We start from the raw sequence: 17332 nt of genomic DNA on the forward strand, positions 1-17332 counted from the left end.
CACACACACAGTTTGTGAATAACCTTTAATTTTATTTTTCATTTTTGTTTAGGTAAGAATGGGAAGACGTCCATTACACAGGTTAAAGGGCCATACACACACGTCGCTACTAGTTACTCGCTCAGCGGATGAAGTCAATAGAATGTCGATGTGTTCCAGCGAGACTCGCAGGCGAGTAGGCGAGCACTGTACAAGCGATGCGATGTGGGCGGATTCCGAGTTGAAAATATTTTATCTTCGAGCGAGGCGAGTAAGCGAGTAACCAATTGGAATGCAGAGTTCGGTACTTCTCGCCTGTTCATTGGCAGTTAAAGCCGCGGGAACTTTCAGTGAACGTTCCATGAAAGAGTGGCGAGCAAGTGAAAAGCTAGCTTTGTGTGATTAGGCCGCTTAAGTCTAGCTAAAAGTGAAGCAAATACAATGGCATGTCTTGTGGGATGATGTAGACTAGTGATCTGACCCTCTGACCCCAAAGACAGCAATGATCATGTCTGTGATTCTGTGGCGACACGTTTGGGAAACCTCTTAGGACAAAATCAATTTGTAACCCGATACCCGTTTAACATAGTTTAGGAAATGTGTGACGTATAGATGACAAGGAAACTGTGGGGTGAGGTGAAAGTGGTGAAAAGTGTTACTTGAGATTTTCAATTTGCCCATCAGTAGAACAGAATTGAAGATTTGAGATGGCATATTTTAAGGGGGCTCGGGTTACATTGGCCGTTATCATGAATCCCTGGAGAGAAGAATGGAAAAATCCTCTCTGCAAACTTTTCCTTGAACGTGTACATGACCGAACCCTCCGCTGCGTTCAGAAATGTCACTTTGCCCTTCTCATAGTCCAACTCCACCGTGATCCTCCTTGGCTTTGATCGTATGACCAGACGTGTGCGGGGGGATGTCTGTGCCCAGTAGTTGTCACTGTTACACAAACCTATCACCCAGAATCCCTCTGACGGGTGCAAAAACACAGCATGCTTTCTGTCAACAGACTCCCGAGCCACCCCGATGTACCAGTCGTTTCCATCTCCTACGTCCACATCCCAGGAATGTTTCCCCGATGTGAAGCCTGCCACGGCCAGCACTGCCATGCGGCTGCTACAACGCTCGTGGTTGCTAGGCACTGGCCTCTTTTTCCCATAATGCACGGTGGTTAGTTCATCGGAGAGGATGAGGTTGGCCTGTGCTGTGTTTGGATCGAAATACAAAGGACCTGGAGGGAAGACATGAATGTGACTGTGTCAGTATTATGAGTATTGGACTATCTCCACAAATCCTCAGGGCCTCCCTAGAAACACTTTAACCCCTTTACTGATTAAAAACTTTAAGTAGGTAGCTTACCATAATACTGTTGTATACTGTACATGTTAATAATGAAGAGGGGTGGAATCATTAGAACACTTGGCTTTCCACAAGAAATTGCTCAACTAAATAAAAATCAATCACCATTTTCCAAAAAGATTTAGTGACTAACCCAACTAGATTGAGCCAGAGAGAGTCATAAACAATCTAATGTCGGTAGAAGACACTTAGGATACACACTGCTTAGTGTCAACATACCCAGGCAAACCTGCTTGTTGGAATATGGCCCCAGGACTTAACATTAGTTGTTCAAGTATTTTTGGGCTTTTTGCGCAGGACAGGACAGGACATTGACAGGACAGTGAAGATGTGACAGAAAAGTAATGGGGAGAAAGAGCTGGGGCAGAAAACCACCCAGGCTGCACGCGAACCTGGATCTATGTCTCTAGTATGGATGCTCTGTACACCACAGCAACACCCTCCACCCCTCACACCCCCTGACATTGCAATACTTATGTTTTTCCTCACAGTGGTAGACGATGTCAGCCATTTTCTTCCAGACACTATACTTCAGGGAGCCCAGGAATTGTGAGGTGTCGATGAGCGCCTCAGTCAGGACCTCTGGTTCCTGTTTGGTGTAGCGCAGCCTGGAGAGCCCAAGGAGAGGACATGACATAAACAAATTCAACTCATCTGCACTGCAGTACTCGAAAGCCGATTTCTCCTGAATGCTTTTGAATAATGATAAGATGATTGATCTATTACTAATTAACCTATTACCAAGTGGAAATGGTTATGGTTTCAGTACGGGATGAAATATCTCAATATATAACAAGATAACGGTATTATTTTAAGATAAAGTATGTAGGCATTTGTACTGTACCTGCTTATTGTCTTCTTATAATCCTTTGGATTTATGTGAAGCCATTGAAATAGTAGATAAACAAAACCAATAATGAAAGTAATTATCATCAAGCCAATATCATCAAGCAGACATTGCAATGTTACATTTATTTATTTCATTTCTGTAAAAACAAAACAAAACATACTTTTAGGAACTGAATGTCACTGCCATTCATGGCTGTCTCTGCGTCTCTGATGATTGCAGACAGCGCCTCCACCTTGAGTAGAATAGAATGCCTTTTATTATCATTATGCATGTACAATTTGCACTATACTGTACATATCCACAAGTTTCAACACCGACCTGTATGAAGATGAAAACCTATTAGATTTAAAGGTGCACTGTGTAGAATGTGGCCAGAATGGGTACTGCATGCTGCTCACTGACACTGCTGCCTATTACCAAATTGGATCTTTTCATGAATATTCACTACATAATAAACCAATATTTACTAGTATAATCAAAGTACACTAAGCAGCTAAGAATGTGTATTTCTGGAAATTCAAAATGGCACACCATGGAGAAGATCCCCCTTTTCATGTACAGTACAGGCCAAAAGTGTGGACTCACCTTCCAGGTCATGCACATTTGTATAAAAAGAGAGGGTGTGATCTAAGGAGACCAACATGCTATATCAGGCATTATCAGGTGCACGCACGCACACACACACACACACACACACACACACACACGTGTCCTATTTTCCAAGCTGGTGTTGCACATTAGTCCTGCAGGTTATTGTACCTGTGTTGAGATGTCCTCCAGCTTGCTTCTCACCCTCTTGCCCCTCAGCTCTTCTTCCTGTCTCAGTGCACTCAGTCGAGACGCCTCTTCCTCCCACAGAAAATCATGCAGTTTCTGAAACTCGTCTCTTATCAAGGTCTCTGTCTCATCAGCTTGAGTCTGGAACAGAATTATATGAATGGTTGTAAAGAATAATACAACTATTCATTAATGTAGGTCTATATATTTATTCATACAATCAATAGTAATTATACAATGCAATATATGTTAAATAATATATACCGGTAATATCATTAAATATATGATATATACTATAAATAAATATATAATACTTGTTGTACAGCATAACATCGTAAAAAAAAGCCAGGTTGACAACCAAATGTACTGAACCATTCCTGTTCCACATTTTTTTTGTGTTCCATTACATTTAGGCTACTTTACAGGATGTTGTGATCCAAAGTGCCTTGTACACATTTGTTTAGGTACAGGACATAACACCTAAAGCAATTTGGGGTAATGAAATGTATATGTCAAATTAAATCTATCTTGTCAGTCAGTAGATGCACTTCAGCAGAGGGCAAGTTTCTCTCTCACATCATCTTACAATTTTTGGGCAGAACTCCATAATTATTACATCATAACTCTGCCATATTAGTATATGCATATGCATGTCTGTTTTGGCTTTAAAAAAAAAAAAACTTCAGTCACGAATGTTGTGATGCTTGTGGGAGCAGTCTTCAGGGGTCCAAAACTGAGATAGGGAGTGATGTGGCCATTCAGGGCACAAGCTGACGACCTATGCAAAGTTGATACTTGACCCCTTAGGATGACATCTAGGCAGATTGTCAGCTTGGATTTTGCTTTTTTTTTTTTTTTCATTTCATGACTATATTTTTAAAAGTTGCAAATATCTGATTTTATCCCCAATTGTTTCCTTGATTCCTAACTATAATTTTGAACATATTTGCAACTTATTCAACATAACTGATTTTTTTCCCCCTAAAATAGCTCGTTAAAGTCACAAAAACATTTTTTCAGCCTCACAACCACTCTGTGGGTCCCTTCAGAATAAATAAAAATACGTTGTCTACTTATAGCCTGACATGACTTAATGTCTTAATGGAAGCACTTTTCAGAATTGCCCCCCTGACTGCAGAGCATGTTACCTTAATGTACTCCTCTATCTCTCTCCAGTTGTCCCTCACACTCTCGAGCATTCTCAGGTGATTTGAAAGTGAGGTGTATCTAGGAGAGATTCCAGCCTGAGTACAACACACACAGACGAAGAAAGATGTTCAGAAAAATATAAGATAAGATAATAAAAGATAAGTTTTGTTCTTTAGGAAGAGATATTGACAGATATAAACATATACTTGTCTACATCTTCTTTAAATAGTGTTCCTTATGCGGGTGCAGAGATATTTCATATCATATACACACTGGTAGTCTCATAATGTGCATTCCAACAGTGGAAAGCTTTACTAGTAGTAGTAAGCCAACTACACGGCCATACGACAAAGTCTTTAGCAACAGATTACGATTTGCTCATTGCCCTTCCGATAGAACAAACTTTACAGCAGGGGTCATGTCTGTTTTTTTTAATCAGGCGAAATTCTCACCTTTCGGTCTTTGACTGCATCTGTTATGGAGCAGCATTCGTGGCTCTTGTGCTCCTTTGACACATGACAGATCAGGCAGATGGGCAGCTCATCCCTCTGGCAGAACAGTTTGAGTTTCTCATTGTGAGTGCTGCACAGCTCTCCAACCCTTTGAGGAGTACCATGACATATGTGATTAGAATTTTAGCAACATTTTGAGTCCTCACTATGTCATAAGGACTTTGTGGGATTTTTTTGTTTGTTTTTTGTTTTTTTTGTTTTTTTACACCGACTTCTATGGGAGCTGTAGAATGTTCCAATGTTCAAGTAAAATTTTAAAAGAATTGGGGGAAAAAATCCTTACTCCTCAGACGCTGTGCCACTCTGTTGCTGCTGCTGCTGAAATCTGTCGGCGGCTATCTTCAGAGTCAGGTTGATGGGCGGACGCGTCGTGACCTCCAAGCGGCGACATATGGGGCACTCGAGCGCACCCTTCCTGTCCCAGAATCTTTGCAGGCAGGCCTTGCAGGCGCTGTGGCCACACTGGAGGGTCACCGGGTAGCGGAAAACCTCGCAGCACAGGGGGCACTTGAGGGCCTCCTCGGACAGCAAGAGGGGTTCCATGTTGTGTGCCAGGCCTACTCTACTACTCTCTCCTTAAATGATTCCAGTGAAACTGTAGGTGAAGCCTCTGTGTGCCTATGCTCCCGTATCCTTTTGGCCTATTACCATTTGAAAAGGACTGGAAATACTGGATGGACATGCTTTTACAGTCACTGACATCATTGCCACATTCTTGAGCACAATCAGGTTTGGTCACGAGGTTTTGGGTGCAGTTTTGAAAAAAAAAAAAAGGCAGAGAGCAAAGAAGATATGTAAAGAAAGAAACTAACAGATAAGAGATGATTTTGAATGTTTTCTTTATTCTAGAAAAAAACAGATTATGTACAAAGTTTCTACTCCCCATTCTACATCCCATCACAAATTCAGATTATTACAATAATGACCATAACATTAGTAGTTATTAAGAGGGGGTAACTAAGAGGTAGCTTTAACCATAAAGTAGCTAGTGTGTGAAACCTTACATACAGTAATAACAATCCCTTTGTAAATATGAATATAGAGAGATGTCTTTTATTATCAGAATTATTACAACTAGCTCACAAAAGATGAACCATGTATAGTCATGGCACACTATAAAAATTGTGCCCCCAAAGTGTCTTCAGATTGCCACTGTGGGGTAACCCCTCCAAGATCTCTGAGGAGCCTAAGGGCCTCGGAACACCGGTTTCCGACAAAGTGCAGAGCACTGCTCTGACAACGTTTGATTCCACGGTTTTCAATACAACCCCGCAAACTGGCAGCGATGTCCTCACATGTCGGCGGATGTCGGCTGCCGATTACAGGAGAGCTCTTTGTTCGTCTGAGCCTCCCCTTGTTTATCCATGCTCTGCTGTGCTGAAACTTACCATTCATTGTTGATATCACCTCTGTGCCAGTGTGCGGGCCGGGGTAACCAAAATTGTCAGAACTGATATGTGCTCTGCAGTCCTGTCGGAACCTGCGTGCGGAGGACCTAATAGGTGACAAATTGTTTTTGGAAGAACCCTAAGGATTTTTTTGAAGGTTTTTCAGGGAACCCAAGAATCACTTCGGTTTCCACCATGAAAGAAGGCTAAGGACCCTTAGGGTTCTTCCCAGACCTTTTAGGTTCTTTTAAGGCTCACCAACACAACCGAGGGTTCTTTGAGGAAGGGTTACATTTTTTACTGTGCTAGAGTAAAATGCCATTTTTCTGTCACCACACTTTACTATAGTTCAGGGCATGGCAGCCGTTACAAAACAATGTATACATGTATTTAGTTTACCAAAGAAGTAAAGAAACAAAAAAGACAGAAAGATTGAACATCTACAGTAGCTGCATTAAATAATCTCAGTCATAACTTAACAAACCTGAAGAAATGCTGTTGCTATGTTCTTAGCCTGGTTTTAGTGAAGAAAAATGCTTTATGATTTTAATAAGTTTTATAAAATATATGCATAGCACATGTCACCAATTTCTTTTTCAGTGATAATTGACAAGTGTCAAATAAATACCTATTCCTCATTTCAATGTTTATGTATTATTGTACATCAGTTTCCATACAGCTCTGCCATCCAAATATTTTATGCAGTATGCAATACATAATATTGTTTCATGTGTATAGGAAAATGACAAGCTTGTCCATTCAAATAATTGGTCAGATTAAAGAATAGACTTCACACACACAGGCTATAATCATTAGTTACAATATTACTGTAAAATACTTATTGGCTTCGACATGCAATTTTATTCCACCTTTCCATATGTTAGAAAATAGACTGATAACCATATGAAAACATATCTTGAAAGAAATATCAACTGTCAATATCATGACATGGCGGTTAATGTAACATGGCAGACAACTTTAGTTGACCTCAGAGAGATCTATTGCTGTACAGTACAGTGTCTGTTTTAGCAAGGTCATGGAATTTCTCTCAGGTGTCTGTGTTTCTGGCTTTAGACTGTGTTATGTGCAGTTTGAGAAAGTATGTGTCTTGCCATTCTATGGTGTATGTATGTAGTGTGTATATACATTTTACAGTAACATCTTTTTGTGCAGTTGACAGCCCTATGGGAGAGGAGCTATTGACAGAGATTTAGGGGAAAACACCGAAACTACAAAGTGGATAAGTATGGTATTGCATCCTTTTTGCATCAGTATTGCATCATTTAACTCAGTGGAATTCAGTTTTATACCGGGCTATATTCAACCAGGGAAATATCAACTGTAAACATTTGGAGCACATTTTTACCAAAGAACTGAGATTCTTAGATAACACTGTTATTATTATTCAATGTTGGGCCTTAAAGGTACACTGTGTAAGATTTTTAGTTGTTTATTTCCAGAATCACTAATGTTACCTTTTTCATTAATACTTACCACCACCATCAAATTCTAAGTATTCATTATGACTGGAAAAGTGGGATCTTCTCCATGGTCCGCCATTTTGAATTTCCAGAAATAGCCAGTTTACGTGCAAAAATGACTGTAATTGGGCCATACTAGAAAATATTAGTTTATTAATTTGTAATGTTTCATGAAAAGATCAAATTTGGCAATAGGCAGCCCAGTTTCAATGAGCAGCATAGTTGCAGTACGTTTTTTGACCATTTCCTGCACAGTGTACCTTTAATGCAGTTATCACACCTGTCTGTGTCCAACAAGCAAAAGACTAGTCTAACTGGAATTGTATTTTCAGAGACAAGACAGAATTATCTAAGCACTTACATATCCGTTCATCTGCACCACATTTTCCAAGTCTGCATTGCACAGTTGCCAAAAACGATAAAAGCTTATCAAAGTATTACAAATATCCAGGAAGTTGGGGTGCCATAGAGAAAAGGGGAGATGGTCAACAGGTAGTTACATAGGTAGCTGACCAAAATACAGAAGAATGCCACTTTGAACTTGAGATGCTGAAAAGTTGTTGTTTTTTTATCCATGGTTTGTCACATATTGTGCCGAGTTATTTGGCCTCTGCTATGACACTGCTGGTAGCACCACTGTCAGAAAAAAAACATTTTCCAAGCTGAGGCTCAAAAAAGGAGAAAATAAAATTTCCTCAGAGGGAGATAAAAAAAAGAATCAGTTGGCAGCTTGGTGTCTCCATGAATGTCTGTTCCACCAGCCAAGTTTGTAAATCCTCCACAGAAAAAAAAACAGTCCAGTCAACATGGGCCTACAGAACCTACTGGCACTACATAGGCAATCACCGGCTGAGGCCCATCATAGAGTGCTGTGTGTGTGTGTTTGTGTGTGTGTGTGTGCGCACGTGTGTGTGTGCGTGTGTGTCAAATGTTTCAATATCATGTAAACTGTCAGTTGAGGGGTTCTGCCACAAAATCCACAGGGATGCTTGACAGTTCAGTCTGTGGAAGAATAGTTTGGAATCCTCTGTGAAGTCTCTTTTGAAGAAGTGTCTGTGTCTGATTGTGATGAGAGAAAGTGTCCTTATGTCTTTGACTACGGGACACTGTTCTGTGTGTGTGTGTGTGTGTGTGTGTGTGTGTGTGTGTGTGTGTGTGTGTGTGTGTGTGTGTGTGTGTGTGTGTGTGTGTGTGTGTGTGTGTGTGTGTGTGTGTGTGTTTAAACAAACCCAGGCTTCATGGATGAGCTACGACACCGTGGGCATCCTTTAGTCCCATTTGTCTGTAGGCATCTGCATAGAAAAAAATATGGCATATTAGTCAGGATTATAACAAATGCATACAGTACAGAATCCCACCCACTAACCAAGAACATGTTACAAGCAATGTTCCCTCTAAGCTGCGCGACTGCGCAATTGCGCACTGCTCTCACGTTCTCAGCGCAGAGCAAATCCATTCAACTCAGGTAAAACAAGGCGGCAAATGGGCCTTGAGTCGCAGCCCCAAATTTTGGCCATCGGTGCCATCTGGGGGGGGGGATGCTAACATTTTTTTTTGTAAGGTATATCCCCCCACTACTAGAAAAAGCCTGATAGCAGTCACGGGGTGGTAGCGAAACCCCTTTTTTCGGCTCTTGAAGTGACTACCCCCCTCTATTAAATTCCATTTTTGAATTCGGATGCATGTCTAGTTCAGGCTCATTTCGTGGGGTATTGCCAATACTCTATACCATGGTGCCTGGTATTACTGGAAAGGGGACCTTTCAGGCTTTCATTTAAGATCATTGGTGAATCTGTCTGACATACACAGAGGTCACAGCACTTCATTAAATCAGACATATCTAACATTTTCCAACAACTCTTGGCTAAACTGTCTGCTTTCGTTTATCTCTGTGGCGTGAAAGAACACCAAGGACACAAAATTGGACAACCTCAATACTCTTTGGAGTCTGCCGATTCAGAAAATGTATAATATGCCCATACAATTGTTTTGTATGCGTTTGTGAGAGCGTTAAATTTGAATTGTGCAACCAGCAAAAGTCTTCAAAATAATAGCCAATACATGCAGGTCATCTGTTGGAAGTATTGGGCCTTTTTCCTTCCAAAGTTTCTGCTTGGCATCACTGCTTGGCATTAGGCCTTCATTTAAGATCATTACTAAATCTGTCTGACATACTCAGAGGTCACAGCACTTCATTAAACCAGAAATAATAATAACAAATGTTGCCTTAAGCTGTATGTTTTCTTTTGTCCCTACGTACTGTAAACCATGGGAAAACATCAAGGACACAAACCCCAACCATTTCAATACTCAAGGCACTCTGCTAATTCAGACAATGCATGATATACCCATACAATGTATTGTGAGAGCCTTACAAAAGGCCATAATGACCATTAATATGATATATTTTAAGTCCAATTCTGTCCTATCTCTTTATAGACGTAAGGAAATGTAAGGAGACATAAGACGTAAGGAGATAAAAGAGATGAGCGGGGGCATGGGGAGGCACTGTATGTACAGTAGATGTAGAGTTGGGGGGTAGGTGCAAGGGGGAGACGTAGGGGTGAGGTGAGTGGGGGCAATTGAGGGGGAGCACTGTTGGGTGGGGGGCAAGGCCAGGGTAGTGGAGGTAAGTGAATGGAGGGCACTGTTGAGTGGGGGGAGGTGACTGGGGGGGCACTGAGGAAGGTTGGGGTGCAGTGGGGATAGGTGAGGGGGGGCACTGTGGAGTGGGGGGGCAAGGGGGGTAGTGGGGGTAGGTGAGTGGGGGGGGGCTTAAAGGAAAGTGAGGGGGGTTGGGGAGATAAGACACTGTAGGGTGGGGAGAGGAGTGGGGGTGAGATACTGTAGAGCAGGTGGGGGTAAGGGTGGATAAATGTTAATGATAAAATATTTGGAATAGTTTCAGAAACGTCTACCATATTGAATGTTGGAGGGAATTTGAGATGCCCTAGTTTCAGCAGTGTTGTGTATATGTTCAATTGAGCAATTTTGACCACTTTCTTTAGGATATGTCAAGGTGGCAAAATCGAAATTCACCTTCTATTGTTCAGCCATGCTCATATCGGACTGTGTGACAACTAGCCTAGAAATCTAGACACCCCTAGGGGTTTGGCGTGGCCAGGCTATGTGACAACATCAGCATCTTCAAAATGACCCGTAAACAGTGGCTGAAAACAAACCAGACCTGCTCCTATTAATTAATAGTATGAACATTGTTTTACTCTGGATATATTTGGTGTTTGTGGTAAAATGTCATGTCTACTGTAATGCAGTATTGTTTTTTTTATTATGGCTACCTGCCTTAGGACTACGGATGACATTTGGCAACTATGCAAACACCAACATATTTATATTGATGTTTTTTTAACTGATGTATTGATTAGTGTGTATTGTCCTAATCAAATGAAAGAAAGAATTAATGAATGAATACATTTGTCCATTAGGCAATAGGAAATAATTGTGCTAAAAAAAAGGAACCGTACTCATCAATGAATATTATAGGCTTACGTCATTGCAAGGACCATAGGCCTAGTTCTTTCAGCAGTTGACTGTCTATGTGCCATTTGACCATTGTAGGAGGACTATTCTCTGCTTCAAGGAAGCGAAATCAAACTTATTTTTTGTTTGTTTAGTCAACCTTTGGTAAAATATCTATAAGAGAATATAACAGAGAAGTGCTGAAAAAAGTAATCTACTATGTAGTAGGCCTATATTATGGCCCCACAGTATTGAGAAAAATGCATGAAAGTCATCCATTTTGGGAAATTTGAGATGGCATCAAGTTTGAATTTCTTCTGCTCGCGCACACGCACGCACGCACGCACGCACACACACACACACACACACACACACACACACACACACACCTTTTCTCTATGGCAAAAATGTAGCCTTTGAAATTATCATTTGGGGAAGGACTACCATAAGCTACAATAAGCTTTTGGTCAGTAATCTGTGAAATGTCTGGCAGGACAATAGGTCTATTATTAACCAGTGCTGTATGTGCAATTTGATCATTTACTGACAACAGTACCATTTCAAAGCGGATTTATACATTCTTATGCACATACATTCATACTGTATGTATATACACTATACATACATATATTCATTCATTTTTCTTTTTATCCAACATTTGTATGTATGTCTGTAAGGAGATATTACAGAATTGGTCAGAAAATAGGTCATTAGGGCCTTCATTACGGCCTTTTAAAGGCTCCTGCAAATATTGTATGGGTACATTATACATTTTCTGAATCAACAGCATGCCTAGATTTTTAAAATAATTTGGTTTTGTGACCCTGATGTTTTCCCATGGTATAGGGACAACATAAATCATACAGTTGAGGTGGAATTTGTGAGAAATTACTGGTTGAAAGGATAACGCCAGCCAATTTCAACATGCATGTAATGCTCACACTACCCTGGACTTGTCAGTACCAGAGATTTTTTTTTCTTCAGCCTTTTCCAAGATCCTGGTCATTGTAATGGGGGCAGGTGTTACCTTTTGGGAAAATATTTGGAGTAGGCCCATGTTAAGATTATTTTTAAATGTAAACAAAATCTGCCCCCATTAGAATAGCAGCATGCAGCATCTCCGGGTACTGACAAGTCAAGGGTAATGTGAGCAATACAACAGCATATTGAAATTGGCAGGAGTGATCATTTAAGTATTTGGGGGGGGAGCTTTTCAAGCCTTTATTTTTTGTTTATATGAGACAGGACAGTGAAGGAGGTGACAGGAAGCGAGTTGGGAGGGAGAGATGGGGGAGTGTCGGCAAAGGGCACGGTTCAGAATCGAACCCGGGTCAGCCGCGTAGTAGACCAGTGTCCTACCATTAGGCCACGATAGGGCCGAGAAATTATTGGTTTAATGACCTCTGTGAATGTCAGCACAAACATTGGCAGGAAAAAAGGGAACTGATATTTCCAGCTAATGACCTGCTATATTGGCTACTATTTTGAAGACTATTGGTGGTTGCACAAGTCAAATTTTAGGCCCTCACAAACATATACAAAATAATTGTATGGGCATATTATCATTTTCCGAGTCCACCGAGTATTGAGGTTGTGTAATTTTGTGTCCTTGGCGTTCTTTCATGCCACAGAGATAAACTAAATCAAACAGTTTAGCCAACATTTGTGAGAAAATGTGACCTATGTCTGGTTTAATGAAGTGCTGTGACCTCTGTGTGTGTCAGAAACATTCAGCAATGGACTTAAATGAAAGAATGAAAGGTCCCCTTTCCAGTAATACCAAGCGCTATTGTATATAATATTGACAATATCCCAAGCTGTCCGGGACCTTCTTTCGTGCAACTGCACTACAAAATGCTCTAGCCATCATTGTGTTTGTCTGGTAAATGGCCTCAGGTGCACAGACATGTGTAAACTGAGAGTGTGCGGAAACCAGGCAACCATAGACAGTTCAGATGAAGGGGATGACATGGAAGATGAAGAGTACTGACGACGAAATAATATAAATCTACATGAAACTATTCTTTCATTAAACATATTCCCTTTGCAACATGTTTCTTTATTGGCTTGCAAACCCCTTGCATAGGGTCTCAGTCTATTTGTTTATGAAATAGCCTGTATGAAATGTTGTATATGAACATTTATCTAAATTCTGTTAATGAGATACCATATCTGAGTGGTTTAAGTAAAGTGTTACCCAATGCCCTATCATTCCAGGGCCTACCATCTAGATTGTATTTCTTCACATACACTACAACAGTGTTTCTCAAACTTTTCGTGCCATTCCTCCCTTCAGAGGAAGGGTGTCTGTCTGCGCCCCCCTCGAGCAAAATGGTTACGAAAATACAAATAAATAGGCCGTTGTGAAGTTTATTAGAGCCTGATATACACGTACAGTATGGCCTATGTTCTCTAAATATTAGTGACTTAATGGCAAAGCAGAAAAGTATTAAAAAAGAAAAACCTTCTGACTTCACGCGCCCCCCTAGGGAGGCTTCCGGCCCACTTTGAGAAACACTACACTACAATAATTGAATATTTTAACAACTTGTGAATGTTATGTACATTCACATATGAACTACAGTATAAACAAAGTTTGTTTAAGTAAAGTGATACCGGCATTGTATTAGTCCATTCTATTGGGTCCTATTTTGAAGACATTTTTGCTGGTTGCACAAGTGACATTTAAGGCTCTCACAAACATATACTAAATGATAGCATGGGCATATTATACATTTTCTGAATCGGTAGAGTGCCCTGAGTATTGAGGTTGTTAACTTTGGTGTCCTTGGTGTTCTTTCATGCCACAGATGTAAACGAAAGTGCACAGTTTTGGCACAATTTGTGTGAAAATGGGAGCTATTTCTGGTTTAATGACGTGCTGTGGCTTCTGTGTATGTCAGACAGATTCATTAATGGGCTGAAATGAAAGCCTGAAAGGTCCCCTTTCCAGTGATAACAAGCACGATGGTATAGGATATTGGCAATACCCCCAACATAAGCCATAACTACATATACAGCCGATATTAAAAAACAGTATTTATTATAGGGGGTAGTAACTTCAAGAGCTGAAAAAAGTGATTTCGCTACCACCCCATGACTGCTATCAAGCTTTTTCTACTAGTGGGGGGATATACCTTGCCAAAAAATATTGCTAGCATCCCCCCCCCCAGATGGCACCGGTCGACCCCTCGGCTCATAGCCTAAAATTTGTGTGGAGAGGCAGTTGATTGTTGTCCGAAATTTCCACTCATTGTAGCTTTATAACATCCAATCGAAATAAAACATATTCTTTAGATATGAAACATCTATCTTACAGCAGTTTAAGCGATCACACTAGACGCGGACTTCTGCTTACAATCAGCATTGCGCCTCCAGCTGCTTTTTCAATAGCGATCAGACAGAGCGCGGATACGCCGCGCTTCGAATGCTGATCTTCAAAACAGTGACCAGACAACGTTGTAACAGCTGCCTAATCTACGGCGTTCGGTTGTGTTAAGTAGCCTACACAAAAAGCCTAAATCCATCTCTGTATAATGGATAGAAGACAAGTTCTAGCTCTCCCAGAGCTCGATCGTGAATCTGATATGAATGTTGATAACGGTGTCGAGCATCTAGACCGATTTTAATGGATGCCTGTCATAGCTTTGCGAGTGGCAACATCTCTCGCGCTATTGGCATCATTGGAAGTGCGTGCTGCTTTCTGCCAAAGAGTTGGTTTAAATTCGTCAAAATGGTGTTGATGAAAGCATTTGTCCACGCAGTGGAAATGTCTTGAAAACATATGAACTAATATGCCTAAACGAACTACTAGCCTACTGATAAGAAGGTCCATAAAACCCAGTTAGCCAGAAGGTCAGTCAGACTGTCCAGTAAGAAAAATGTCTGCTTCCCAAGAACTGAAATTTCCACGAGCTCTTAAAGTGACAGTGCATACTTTTACTTCATGTAGGCCTAATTTAAGCTCAATATTTTAGTCTTTTAAATGTGTTACATAGCCTATTATAAGCCTTAATATTATAAATATTTTTATAAGCCTATTATAAAACATTTAAATCCAAATTAAATGATTCATCCTTTTAAACATAAATTCAACATTCTGGGCTATTGGGCTGCTGTAAAGATACTTTCTTTCCAACATCTTACAAATGTAGGCCTAGCCTACAATATATTGATGTTGGTGGTTTTATGATTAAGTAATAATCAAGATTTGGAAACATTACTCAACTGATTTTGTAATATGCACTATAGTGAATGACAATATAATCAACACATTATGAAGCATCAATGTTACCCCTAAAATGGGGGGGTCCGACCCGCTCACCAAGGTTATTGGCTCTGCTCAGTGATATAGTGCATTTGCTCAGGCACCGAAAAAATTAGAGGGAACATTGGTTACAAGTCTATGTAAAAAGCTGTCACATATACAAAAGTTACAGAAACAATTTCCTACAAGGGTATACAGTACAATACATATATGCCGGATGTGACTGCCTTGCTATCTAGTCTCTGCCCCCAAAATATGTACAGTACATCAGTTCACCATTCCAAATGTCATGATAAGTTATCCAAGAAAAGTACCGATCACAAGTATATACCGCTCAGACTTTTTGGTGTCACACTATTACCTGGTGCTTATTCATGTGCTCATTCTTATAATATGCAATGCAGGAAAATGAAAAAGGAAAACTGTGCTGCACTACGTGATCCACACCACATGTAGGCTGTTGTCCATGGGGACCCAGGTTTCAGTCCGGAATGAGACACGTCCCAATCCTGCCCTTTTCAAAAATATCTACATGTAAACAACTTCATTATAAAAGCAAAAAACACCCAAAAATATACTTTAGGGCAACATGGGATCATACCAGACCCTTAAGATAACACGCCAACTTGAACTATCTATGGCATTTGTGCATCACGACTTTGCATGTTAACTCGTGCTTCACAACGCCCTGTGACAGGTTAGGTTTAGGCATGATTTTGGTCAGGGCAAAATTCTACCATTTCCCCCGCTTATTTCACTGTTCTTGGCAAAAGTAAAGCGTCACATACATTGCTTTACTGATGGAGTAGGGTTAGGCATGGTCTCTGTCTGGGCAGCACAGAGCATTTAAGTATTTAGAAACAGATATTTATCGCGGCAACAGAAATTCGCAGACACAGTGCATGAACTGCGTGAACTGCATGAACCTGGTCACGTGACAAAAGTGTTTTCCCGTGGTATTGAGGAGCACGACGGAATGTGCTGGCGTGAAATATACTCCTTTGCATGATGCCAATCTGATAAGGGAGATGGGGGTCCACCCTGCTGCCTATTGAATTTGGGGGAGTAATTAACGCTCAATGCTCTCCCCCATCCTCCTCCTGAGCATGGTACCGCCCCGCCGCACTGCTCCCTTGGGGCACCGTTTTGGGCTGCCCCCTTGCATGGGTGAGGCATAAATGCAATTTCGTTGTGTGCAGTGAGCACAGTGTGCTCTGCAGTGCTGTCACAATGACAGTAGGAGTTTCCCAGGTGGCCTTTTTTACTTACTTGAGGTGATAGACGTGGGAGCAGGGCAGCGCCTGCAACTGCTGGTTCTTCTCCCCGATGGCCTCTCCGCACATGCCGCAGTAGAGCTCCAGCTCCTCAACGCACTGCAGGAACTTCACCACCTGCTCCCGGAGCTCCTCCTGCTGCTCACGACCGCGGAAAATGCCCTCGCGTAGGGAGTGGGTCTTCAGCACGATAAGCTGAGAGCAAAAAAAGAGCAGAGAGAATCATGAAAGAGCGAGAATCTCAATCCATCCAGCTAACTCTCTCCGGACAATATCACCACTAAAAACTTCAAGTTCAATTGATTACAAATTCTTGAAATATTTTTACATTTCCATGTGTAAGGCATCACTGGATAGCATAAAAGCTGCACGGTCACAATCTGTGACTGAATAACTCAAAACGCCCCTGAATATATACTGTCACATTTACCGAAAAAGGTTAGCTCTACCCTAAACTATGGCTCCTATGAAATGTGTTTAGAACTTTGTAGTCTTCAAGCTATATTTTAGAGAAGTTTTTTAGTCTTTTAATGACCAACAAAGAAATTCTTGGCCAGACCGTGTACATTTTACTATGTCTGTGCATCCTGTATGGAAGTTAATTTTCCTGTGTTATTTCTACATTACTCTATTGTAAGGGGATAATGGTGTAGTGCAGCGCCTTGCCTTATTTCCTACTGACTCAGCCAGATCCTCTGCTCTCTGCAAAGAGTCCAGAGCCTGCAGGTAAAACATACAAAAATGAGCAGCACACCCCGGACCGGAAGCAGATTGTTACAATTAAGCAGTCATTACAATTTTGGTGGTAATAAG

At 41.0% G+C, this 17332-nt stretch overlaps 2 protein-coding genes across 2 annotated transcripts in view; both read right to left on the reverse strand.

Moving 5' to 3' along the window:
* Positions 1–386: 386 nt before the first annotated feature.
* LOC134447008 (zinc-binding protein A33-like) lies at positions 387–5242 on the reverse strand. Its single transcript, XM_063196286.1, has 8 exons — positions 4913–5242; positions 4570–4717; positions 4117–4212; positions 2951–3109; positions 2352–2423; positions 2186–2208; positions 1831–1949; positions 387–1213 (listed from the first exon to the last, which is right to left on the reverse strand). Exons 1-8 carry the CDS (start codon positions 5170–5172, stop codon positions 660–662), a joined length of 1431 nt encoding a protein of 476 aa, XP_063052356.1. The 5' UTR covers positions 5173–5242; the 3' UTR covers positions 387–659.
* A 252-nt stretch (positions 5243–5494) lies between these two features.
* The window catches only part of rapsn (receptor-associated protein of the synapse, 43kD), a 31978-nt gene continuing 20140 nt past the window's right edge, over positions 5495–17332 (reverse strand). Inside the window, exons 6-8 of the mRNA XM_063196287.1 lie at positions 17186–17239; positions 16515–16714; positions 5495–8790 (exon numbers count right to left, since the gene is read on the reverse strand). Of these exons, the coding sequence (XP_063052357.1) occupies positions 8718–8790; positions 16515–16714; positions 17186–17239 (327 nt within the window). The 3' untranslated portion in view covers positions 5495–8717. The remainder of the gene's footprint in view (positions 8791–16514; positions 16715–17185; positions 17240–17332) is intronic.

The sequence above is a fragment of the Engraulis encrasicolus genome, chromosome 4 (genome assembly GCF_034702125.1).
Source record: "Engraulis encrasicolus isolate BLACKSEA-1 chromosome 4, IST_EnEncr_1.0, whole genome shotgun sequence".
Classification (NCBI taxonomy): domain Eukaryota; kingdom Metazoa; phylum Chordata; class Actinopteri; order Clupeiformes; family Engraulidae; genus Engraulis; species Engraulis encrasicolus.